Here is a 12,045-nt window from a genome sequence, read left to right on the forward strand (position 1 = left end):
CCCACTGCCCACTCGACCTGCTCTCCTTGAACACAGGTCAGTGAACATGTTCGGATCTTACTGAAAGCTTATGTTCACATGCTGGGGCCATGTCGGAAGCCTGCCGGGAACCAGAACGTAGCAGTGGCACATGTTTGTGTTAGTGGAATGCAAAGAGCAATGGGAACCGGATAACAACAATTTAGTAGCTGGAATAGAAGATTAAATGGAGGAATCTTGGCAGCAGTTACTCATAGGACAAAAAACCTTTAGTTGGTTGAGCACAATTTCAAAATCCCTCTAAACTGAGAGTGAGGGCATAGATTTCTTGAATAAGACAAAAACAAATCATGTTGGTGGAAACCGCTGCAATTGATCAACAAAGACGTTGTTGTTGTTTTGGGGTTCTTTTTGCATTTCAGGAGATAGATGCTAGGTCACATCTGGTGGCCTTGACCACACAAAGGTTTTTCAAGGTTTTTTTTATTTTGTCCACTCTATTATGCCCGCAAAAGAGACCCATAACTCTTTGATAATTGTTCAATCCAGATGGACAAGAGAGGAGGTAGACAGACGCATCTGCTCTCATTCAGCAGCCAATCTATTGTGTAACAAGCATGTAAAAGCTCAGATGTGCGCTCGCAAACACGCATACACACATGTGCCAGGGGAAAGACACACATTATCACTGCTATGAACCTTGCTGTGATTAAAGGGGTGTGACTTGGCATATTAATAAATTCCCTTTCCATTATTTATGAGACCCATTTGAATTGTGCTGATCTCAGTCTGGGGCAGCCTTATGCAGATGAGGCCACTCAACATTCTTGTGTCTTTATTGCAGGTGCAGAAAAAGATGTTGCTTGGGGGGGAATGTTAGAATAAAGATGTTGCCATAAACAGGCGTTGCTGCGGAGACTGACCAAAACTTGTGCTCGTACATGTTGGACAATGATTTTGAATATTCTTCAATGTGACATGGTAGTATGGCGCGATGATATTCTGTGTAAAACAGCCTTTTATGTCTTCATATAGACTTTTTTCATTTCTACTCTATGTAAGAGGAAAGTGATTAGGTTAATGAGCCCTCTTAGATGGTCGGGGGTCTTAAAAGTGTGATATTTATTAATGAGTGCTTAGATATTTCATTATATACTGACACTGACATTATGTCTGGCTGCTTTTCATCTTTGTCACCCTACCGTCTATATGCATTAGTCTCTCCTTGCCTTCCGCAGAGGTAAGTGCATGCAGTTTCTGGTTTGTTTTAGCTCGTCCTGTTCTCAGTCCTGACAAAAACCTCAAAGCATTATTGTAGAGATAGAAGAGTGAAAGTAAACCAACACAGCAAGAGTTGATTCTGCCTCCTTCAGTGTCACCCTCACACGATGACTGCAGTTTCCATTAAACCGGTTTGTACAGTGAAAGGCCAGCGCTCTCAGGCTTTGTTGGATAAATACACAAGATAATCACCTAAGGGGGAACGTGTTTGAGAAGGCTTTAACTTCCGGGTAAAACCTCACTCAACAGACAGAGATGGATAACGATTGCGTGGGTGAAGGGAGCGAAAAATCCCTGCCTCAGTGGAGAAGACATCTCACAGGTATGCCTGCAAGCCCAGTAAAGCATTTTAGTTAGAAAAGAATTGTGGTCATTAACCATCAGGTAAAGGGAAAAATTGCAGAAGGTTTTGGCACAGAAACACAATAATAGGTGTTGCTTTCCCAGTGTGGATGCAGTCAGCTTCAAACACTTTTACATATGTAAATTATCTGTGTGGAAAACAAATTGATCATGAACGACAGTTTGCTCAAATTCGAATTCAACAGACATTTTTGAGACTCAAAAAATCTCATGGTTAAGTAGATTTCGAGCTCCTGAGTAAGAAATATTTTATTTCTTTGCTAATTAATTGATTGAAGACCCACTGCCTGTACACTATAAAACAAAATGCACGTCTAACTGTGAGAAGGGAAAAGTCACTGTCGATCATCCCTTATCAGTTTGATACCAGAACCCACAACAATGATGGTGCAGGTGTCACAGGTTTCTCATGCGTCAGTCGCCTATGTTTTGGCTTGTGCTGGGATTGGGATGAGCCAAATTGGTTTTACTTGCCCTTCATCAGTTAACACCATGTTTAAGGCTTTTAACAGACGGGATAAAATATTTACAGTGTTTGCAAAGAAAGGAAATATATCATTTGTGTTTTTTGGACTGAATTGTTTCCATTTAAGGCATCTTGTAGTTTCTGTTCATGATAGATTATTGACTAGGAAAAACAGGAAGTTGACATACAGGAAGAGGAACTTTAAGGTCAGCCCAAGAGGTAGTCCAGTAAATTCTCTTCACTGTACCCCTTTGCTGAAGAAAACACACCCACACTTGGATGTTGCCACTTGTGTTTGAGCAGACTGTGTTGGGCATTCATCTGTGTTTCCAGTGCTGACATAGTAACACATCCCCCACGTCAGGAAACAACAGGCAAATGAGGATGTCTGTCACATGATGGAGTTTTCACTGAGGGGGTGGTGGTCACAGTTAGGTGAGTGAGATGTCATTTTAAAGAAGTGTCTGATATTTATGGAACCCTTTAAGCTTCTTAAGTCTGTTCTATTGTGAATAAGATACTTTTACAGCAGATGGAGGTAGTTACTTACACACACAAAAACGTGTGTGTGTGTGTGTGTGTGAGAGAGAGAGAGAGAGAGAGAGAGAGAGAACACAGCAGGCAGACCTTTCACGAGAAGTCCAGATGGTGGATGGTAAAGCCATTTTTAATCTATGCACCAAGATATTACACCCCCACCCCTGCATGACACCCTCAAACACACACACACAAACATACACACACACACACACACAAGCAAGCACACAGTCTGAATTAAGCTGCACTAAGTACACTTTTTTGAGTTTAGGAAGGATGCTTACGTGAAGCTACTTCAGGACTATCTGCTAATCTGCTGCCATGATTGAAAACTGTATTCTTTATATCACTTTCGACATCACACACTACTGTTAAAGGGATATTTTGTTTGATTTCTTGGTCAATCAATCCTTCCCTTTGTTTTCTTTGCCCTCTTTTAACTGTAATAGTGTAGCTGAAGGTGGCTTTAATTTGGATAAAAAGACATTCTTCCCTGTTTACCAGAGTGAGACTACAGGTCTGACAATAATGGACAATAAAAGAAAACTTTGTTGTTGTACTTAAAAATGTGTCTTTGTATGACAAAATAAAGACGACAAGGTTGTAATTGAGCTAAAAATGGACCAGTCATAGTCATAGTCATGAGGGCCCATTTACATGCTGATGTTTAATAGTGATGTTGACTCTGGTACTCGTTGAATATCTAACCCCTACAGCTTTGGTCAGATTCAAAAGCACTTTTTGGAAAGCATTATGATTAAAAATAGATATTTTATTATTTTTTTAATCTCAAATCCAATTTTTCTTCTTGCCTTATTCTCAATATGACATACTGAAGATCAAGAGCACATGAAATTTACTTTTACTGGTTTTCTAATATTTTTGACAGACTTTTAACTTGTAGTTTTAAGATATTTGTTTTTGTCTTTTCAAATGGAAATGTCATTGATAATTTATTACAATTATGTGATAGGTTTTAGGGGGATGTTGCAAATAGCTTTGTTGCCTTTGCTACCTTGTAAAACTGTATATATGCTCATATATTTGACTGTTAATTTAAAATGTTTCATGCATATTTATGTAATTTGTATGCTCTGCGAGCAGTGTCGCAGGAAAATTAAGAATTGGCAACCTCTCTCACCTCCTCAAACGTGTGAGCTACTGCATTTTCCCACAGCTGGCGACTTTAAAGAATGACTACTTCTGCACTGCTAAACCAGCCATGAATATGTTGAATCATTCTTTCCAGCATACCCCAGTACCATCGCGCTGTTCTACTGAGTTGTGATCTCTTCCATTCTGACCTCTTCAGTTGTGACCTCTCCAGCACTTCTTACTCAACTGATATGATTTGCATATTGTACCAAATTATCTTGTGTGTGCCAGTAATAAAAATGAGCTGGTCTCCCTTAGGAGGTCTGAAATTAGTAATAGAAAATGTTTTATAGATACGTTTTCTCAGTTTGGACCAGACTCGTTAGCAGTCATGTTCACTTTTAGCTTTATGGTTCACTCGAGTCAATGCGCAGGGCTAAGTGTCAGATAGCAAAATTCATCCTCCAAAATGTAATTACAGATGACCCTGTGGTATTTGCAGAGCTCGGCAGGAAGAAATCTCAGATGGTAATAACCCACACAGACAGCAGAAATGAGGCAAATGAGTTATTTCTACGAGTAGCATGACTGAAGAGTAAACGAGGGCTAATTGCTGCAGATGTAGGAGATTAATTTTGATTTTTGCTTCGAGTTTAGACCTCACATCGGCTATCACCAGATGTTTTTGCCTGCTATTTCACTGTTTCCATCTCACTGCAGCTGTGCATTACACCATTTGTATATATGTCAACGTGTTTATGTGGTGTGAGCTGATGCCCAAATCAAGCCACACAAAACGAACCAAAAAAAGGCATTTTTCTCAGCAACGAGTGGTTGTTGTCATCGTCAACATGTTGTCACTGTCAGAACAGCAAGCGTCCAACATTAAAGAAGTCGTTTCAGATGCAGGTCATGTTGCTGCATGTCAGAAACATAATCCTGCAGCTGCTGGTGCCTCAGAGTGGAAAATACCACAACAGTACTCACACGAGTTATTGTTTTTGCTTCGCTGCAATTTTTCCTTTAATCTTTAGGTACATATTAAACCGTTGGGCTGAGCTTTGATGCTCCCCACAGACACCGCCCTACATCTCACAGGCAGACTAATTAGAGCTTGTATCTCCAGGGGTGCCATTTTCCTTTTTATACCTTAAAACAAACAGAAGCTTACTCATTCAAATCTCCATAAATCAGCTACTAAATGATCGCTGAGATGTTGGGTCTGGTCTGTGTCTGAATGCCTGCAAGTCTGCCAAAAAAATAATTCCATCATTTCTCGCCTCCATCCCTTCTTTTATCTATAATAAAACAAGCATGCAAAAGAAGTTCCTGTCTCCGTTGCAGAGAGAGACTTAAATAAATCTGTCTATACCTAATTTGCTTTTTTTAAAAAAAATGAAATGTCTTTTTTGACCTCACAGAACGGGAAGACAAAGCAGGATGCTTTCACTCTAGGAATGTTGATGAAGACGCCTGCGTGGCGGTGAAAATTGAACACTCCAGAGGTATGTGGCATCTTCTTCTATGTTTGTTTTGTGTCTTTTCTTTCTTTCAGTCTGTTCGTCCGTCCATCTGGAGATATTTTAGTACAGATAGCACCTCTGAGTGACTGTTTGGGCGCAAAGTTTTGACAACTCACTTGTTCGCATACACAAGGTGTTGCATCTGTCAGGGTTCTTGCCGATGTTTATTATTGGCCCAATGAATCATCGGTCTCCAGCTCTGAAATGCAACAGGAAGGCTGCTTGTTTGTAATCTCCATCAGGAGCCTTGGAGCCCAACTCCAGTCTGGCAACATGTCCTGATTCTACTGAGAGACGTGTTGTCATTAAAACAGGATGACATGCTTAGACAAGATCTGTGAGGAGGCTGGTGTGAAGGTGTGAAACAGACTGTTTTTGAGGGGATTTTTTTAATCAAACTTGCATCATCAGAGTTCATTTTTCTATCTTTTGACCACTTCTCCAGATCTCCATGTGTTCAATGTTGCAGCCTCGCGTGCTGCATCTCCAGTGCTAAAGTGCGGAGGAGTGAAAACTATGTGTTTGGGGGAATAGTCAAACAATGACTTAAACTAATGATAATACCCATAATCTCATTAAGTGATAGAAAAGTGTAAATGATTAAATAAAGCGTAAATGCAAATACCTCGAGTCTCAGCTGACAGCTGGCTACATATCCTGTACTTGTGTACCACTCATGTTTGGTTTAACATTCAGATATACTAGAAAATCCACTTGATATACATAGTATTCTATACGTTGCTTCTTTGTCCTATTCTGGATTTTTTTTGTTTCCCACACACCAACAAGCAGACATAAAGAGGTTAACATTATCTGGAGCGGTGCAACGCAGCAAGTTTGAAGAGTGAGTTTCCCGCAACCCAAGCAGGAGAAAAGGGAAATGCGGGTTTCAGTGCAAGTTTTTCAGATTCTTAAAGTATCAAAACAGTATAGCCATTGGAGAAGCACTTCATGCATTTTGCTGTAGTCTGTAACTTCACATGCTAGACTCGTTTATTTAATGTTTAGGCATTGGCATTTGAGCCCATCTAGTATGATTGCTGATAAGGATGTACTCACTTAATTTTAAGATCTGATAAGGCAGAGCCATGTTAGAGTTATGTCTCAAGCTATGTATACATCTAGTTTGATTTTGGGGCTAAAGTGGTCAAATTATAAACACTATATAAATTATAAACACTAAAATTAATATGAGTTAGTGAAAGTAACTAATACAGTAACAACTTCATATTAGAGCTGAAGATAGACCAGATGGTTCAAAAGCATAATCCAATTAAAGCTCCTTGATTGGAATGCAGGGAAGAGAAGAGGGAAGGGAAGAGAAGAGAACAGCTGCTTTTCTAAAAGTCACATTCAGACCTGTCACAGCTGTGCAGTCAAACACATCTGCTAATGTTAAAGCACCTTACACACAACCTCGTCTATGTGGTAACACCCTCTGAGTCATATATAGTTACCCCTGAACTGGGGTTCATTTTGTGAAAGTGATCACTTGGTTTCCTGTCTCAAAAAATTAAATGAATTGAGTATAGTATCAGCACTTATAGCCTACAAACACAGCTTAGGATAAGACAAAGTAGTATTCATTTGTGCATCGTCAACACGTGAGCCTCAGCATTCAAAATCGGTTATCATTGTATGATAAAGTGCGACGCTGCTAAGCTAATTTAGAAAGAATGCAAGCAAGTGGAATTTTTAATGGTCAAACGGGTTTTCTGTGACAGCAAAACAACCCTTTTTTCCAGAAGTCTGTCTGTAAAGCGAGGCATGTGTGTAATGCAGTATGTGTTTGTAAAAATGTGTGTGAAAATATTGTGCACATGCACATTGGAGGATGATAAAAGATGACTGCAGCTGTGTGAAACTGTAGGCGTGACGGAGTCCCTGTATTGGTTACTTGGGTGCAACCATGTGATTGCCCATTAGACTATATGATTGTGAACATTTCAGAAGGTCTGCATAGGGAACACATGCACAAAACATGGAGAAACTGGACGGGCAGCAAATCGCGTTGACTTCTGCAAAAGGTACATTTTATTAGCTATCTGAAAAAGGAAGCAGAGGCACTGGGCTCTGGCATATTTTTCTCCTGTGTTTAACTTTAAAAACTTGGTTGACTCATCTTTGTGTTTTTAAGATTTGCATATGAACTTAACCTGAGGTGGAGACATCACCTGTTTCGAAATAAGTTGGAGGTTTAGCCAATAAATGAGAGCGGTGGTCCTCTGGGCTAATTCTGCTGTTTGTGAATCATTGATCAGTCTAACTGAGGAGCGAAGGACACTCGAGTGCTGATGGGGCTTCACAGCACCGCCTTCAGCAAACAGCCTTTTTTTCTTTTACCGCCTTGTTCTGAATTGTTCCACAATATAATAGACAAGGGAGATACAGTATGTTGAGTTATTCTGAACCTGGGGTAAGCTTATGTGCATGCGTCAATGCACGTGTATGTAGCCTCTGCAAATACTTGTTGAAAGCCACCTAAACAGTGGGTGGGTGTGTGAGCGAGAGGGAGGGAGGAGTCGAGTAGCTTTATCCTGGCTGAAGTCACTGCCAGGGAAACTACTGGTGCACTTGTGGGACAGACAGACTTTCTCACACAGACACACACACACAGCATGATTCCCTACTGAGGATTTTTCTATCTCAAGTCCAGGTTGAGGTCATTCCCTGGAGATTCCGAACCCAGCGCAGGTATCACTTTGTTTTGGCTTTTTTTTTTTTGGTTTTCCTTAACTAATTTATGAGAACAATGTAATGTTTTCTCTGCCTGAGCCTCACTGCGATCTTACAGTCTTTGAACCATTACTGAGATTTAAGAAAGTAATTTAGTTGAAGCACATATGGTGCTGTTTATGTTTCTTAATTCTGTTTTTTCTTGACAGGAAGTAGAATTTGTTGAGAGTCAGTTGACTTGCAATCTCACACCTCTTCCATGTCTTCAGTTTTGTGTTTCCTTCACCTGTTGCACTGCAGTGTTAGTGCACACGTTTAACAGAAAGGGGTTTGAGAGGAATGTGGAAAAGTCAGGTCAGGCAGTCCTGAAGTCAGGCGTCGCCGTTTCGGTGAGATGGTGATGTCATGAGGGTGTTTGACTGAAGCTGAGTGCAGTGACTGACACACCTGCATTCACACCTGGGTTTCACTTGGCGTAATGTGTGATTTTTTTTATTTTTCTCTTATTGTTATAGATGTAGATCATCACATCATGTCAAAATCAAAGTTGAATCTTTATTTGTTAAATGTTTCCGCATACTAAAGTTCAGTTACACATTTGACTGGACCAGCAACACAATGCTGCCTTTAAGTTTGTGGTAGAGCAGCAATACAACCTGACTGATGACGCAAAGGGGAAGGTGTTAAAGTTGGCAGGCAAATGAAACCTTGTTTGAACCGTTTGTCCATTTTTAAAAAAGCACGATAAATAATAACAAATAACCTGATTTATGTTGCTTTGTCTCTAGTTTGTCAGCCGTATTGGTGCATGACCCACTGACTTTTTCCGTATTTTATCATTTGGTTTTGAATTCTCACTGCAAAGTCTGAACTTTATGAACTTGAGCTGAGTACGACTCTACTGCTGACACCTGACCAGGACAAGATAAAGAATGATGGAAGCCTTCAGGTTGAGTCGACTCTGCAGCACAATGAAGTGTGTGTTTCCGGAGAATATCGGGGTCGGTTACCATAGCAGTAAGTCTCACCATCCAAAAATAAGTGCACAGGCAAGTATCTGTTTGGTTACTTTACTTCCTGTGGCACTGCCTCAAGTGTGTTTTTGGTTTAGGAAGATAGCTGGTTAAACCGTTTGATTGTCCGTGTAAACAAAAAATGACATCCTCTTCTGGTTGCATTTCTGGTAAGAGAAGAATGAAAGCGTTAACGCAGGGCGGAGGCCTGGTGGCCACTAATTTAGTGTCTGTGGCTTTTGTAATCCAGCCAGGTCAACTTTGATGAGTAAAGGTAAGAATAAGCTAGTAACCAGGAACAACAGTCACCTAGTTGCCAAGCGCTCCACTTTTGAAAAAGGTTGTCGTATTTCAGGAACCAGGAACCATGCTGCAGTGATACATTTCACAGAGGTGTGCCTGTGCAGTCAAATGTGCGCATGTAATTTATCTTTTCATCCTTGGACTGTAACACTAACAGAGGTCAAGTGAAAGCCTGCGGCACAGAGGTGATTTACAGTTGAGGGACTGGTGTTTTGACAAGCTGACAACCGGAGAGTGCCATGCTGTCTGAGCAGAGCCGTATGTGGAGTTTGCAGACTTAAGGCTAAGTTTTAGCCAAACATGAATTCTGTGGCAGGAACCTGTTGATCTTCTCCATCTCTTAATGTGGCCAAGTGAAGAAGCCACATGCACAATCAAGAAAAATTCCTGAGGTTATTTTTAGGATTCATCCTTAATTTTAGGCTGCTCTCCTGAATATAGCGTGGGACTGTTTTTAGTCCAACAGTTCCCAGAGTGGTTGTCTTTAATTACGGTCAGGCTGTTAAAATAGAAACTGTGACTATATGATTCTGTGGTTGTTTCTTGCCCTTTTGTCCCAGTGTTGGTAAGTTAAAGATCACTGTAATGTAATTTTTTTTTAAAAGGAGGGGGGGGGGGGCGCAAAGTTGGAAACACTTTATTCCATTTGGATGGGTTCAATTAGCAGTCACTTTGGTAACTGACAACAGTAGTCCCGTAAAACCGTTGTTTACTAGATTCACAAAGTTTACCAATACTGCTATATAATAAAAAGTTGCATCCTGAAATGTTTCTAATTATTCAAACGACATCTTCTCACTGTAATGTTGTGCTGTGTTTGGGACATTGGCTAGTATTTGCATTTCTGTGCTTGCTGAAACTGCATTTGTTTTGGGTTTCTTTTGATCAACTGCAGATAATTTTAGTTTAGTTTGGTCTAAATTTTGTAAATCAAATTTCTTGCATCAAGAAATTATATTTATACGCCAAGCATCAGAGTTTCGACATGGTTTAGCCAAGTGAAAACTGCTAGACCTCCATAAACATGTGAAGTAACAAACACTGAAATAAACTCTTTAAATTGAAACTAATGTCAATATTTGTAGACTCTGCATCTTTTAACCATATACAGGCATTTGCCACATTGAACTGTCCCATGTGTGCTCTGAGGTCACATTTGGGCTAGTGGAAACATTGCCACTTGTTCCATTAAATCAGTCTTGGTTCAGTCTACAGTGTTGGTGCTTGGACCACCTGTGGCCAGCTGGATGGGTCACAACTGGAGATGCTCATTGGTCGGAGACCCATCTGGTCTGATCCGATGTTAATATTTAAACCACAGCCGCTAACAGTTGTGGGTTAAATGTTTTTGTCCCCCCACCCCCCACCCCCTTCCTCTCTCTCTCTATGGTTTGGCTATTTTAATCTGCCTGGATATGATTGACTTTATTGTCAAAAAACGGTCAGAAAATGCTTTGGTATGATGTCTTATACCTTTGTAGCTTTACCCCAGTTTGGTACAGATGCGGTCTGTGGTCTGCCAAATCTTTGTGCGATGTGATAGAATTAAGCGGACAAGACCTGCTACAAAAAATGAAACATTTTCTCTTTTGTGTTTATTTGCATTTGTTGTTTTTAAGGGAAAAAAAGTATTTGAGTAAGACATGCACAGTTTGTTTTGAGCCCCTGTCTCAGGGGTCCAGTGAATATTTTGGATTTGACTTCTAAGCATTTAATTCAGTATTGCTGCCACCTACAGGTCATCATTAGCTTAAATAGAAAAAGGTTATGGGAAAACGTGCTTGTCTTGAACCTCCTCCTTCTTTGTCTGTGTCCTTCAGGTCTGGGCAGCAGTCCAGCAGTCCATCGCAGAAACTCCTCCGGCGTGCAGGCGTGTCTGAGTCGGACAGGCAGAGGGTCAGGCACTAAACAAAGCCAGGCCAGTGTCAATGGAAGAGGCCCTGGCAGCAGTACTCGCTCACTGTCCAAACCACAAGGTACATAATGTCAGTGCACAAGGTTGGAGCTGAGCATGCATACTGGCGTGCACATTTGTGTCAGTGCAGAACTTATATACTCACCTCAGACGGAACTTTATATTCCGCTTTCACGGTGATTTTATAGGCTTGTGTGGTGTTTATTTTAGAATACCTATGTCATATCAAATTCAGATTTACACAGACAGTGAAGAGCATTTAATTTAGTACTGCACTGTGATATTTATATTCCATATTTTTGGATACTTGAAACATTCTAGAAGAGGCGTTTTTATTGCCTTTGTGATTCACTATTTTTAATTTTGTTCATTTGATCATAACTTTGACTTTTGGGGAAATAGAAATTATTTTTTCTTGGTGTTGTTACTTACATTTAGAGCTCCACCATATACACCCTATATTTTACCCAATTATAGTAGAAGAAAATATCCAAGTCCATAAAAAAAATATTAGAATTTGTAACTAAGCAGGAAAATTTGTGACTGTACTCTGTTGCTCATGTTATGCTCATACGTAGATAAAACCATGCTGAAATGCTAAGATAAAAGCGTCAAATGTTTTTCACAAGAAAGTTGCAGCAGTAAATGGAGAATATACAGATTATAAATGCTAAAATAGTATTGGAGAAAGGTATGTTTGAAGTCCACAGTGGAACAATAGCATGCATTAACACTATAGGAATTTATACTGGAGTAAATGTGCGTCTGCTCAGGATGATGGAGACAGTACAAACACACTTATATAAGCTGTCGTCGGAGCTTTGAACCTAGTTCTCTCTTGTTTGAGCTGAGCGAATTATTCTGTACTGATGAGATGAGATCCAGTGTTCTGTC

At 40.2% G+C, this 12,045-nt stretch overlaps 1 protein-coding gene across 8 annotated transcripts in view; it reads left to right on the top strand.

Moving 5' to 3' along the window:
- fgd4a (FYVE, RhoGEF and PH domain containing 4a) overlaps positions 1–12,045 on the top strand; it is a 34,619-nt gene that overhangs the window by 13,111 nt on the left and 9,463 nt on the right. For 4 of the 8 annotated variants that reach the window (XM_003967193.3, XM_011607002.2, XM_011607003.2 and 1 more), the window contains exons 2-3: positions 5,143–5,226; positions 11,057–11,212. In XM_003967193.3, coding sequence (XP_003967242.2) covers positions 5,143–5,226; positions 11,057–11,212 — 240 coding nt within the window. Of the gene's footprint in view, positions 1–993; positions 1,583–1,806; positions 2,525–5,142; positions 5,227–6,993; positions 7,272–7,792; positions 7,939–11,056; positions 11,213–12,045 lie in introns of those variants that run through there. The other 4 variants (XM_011607004.2, XM_011607006.2, XM_011607008.2 and 1 more) reach the window with 4 other exon arrangements.

This window comes from Takifugu rubripes, chromosome 9 (assembly GCF_901000725.2).
Source record: "Takifugu rubripes chromosome 9, fTakRub1.2, whole genome shotgun sequence".
NCBI classification, from domain to species: domain Eukaryota; kingdom Metazoa; phylum Chordata; class Actinopteri; order Tetraodontiformes; family Tetraodontidae; genus Takifugu; species Takifugu rubripes.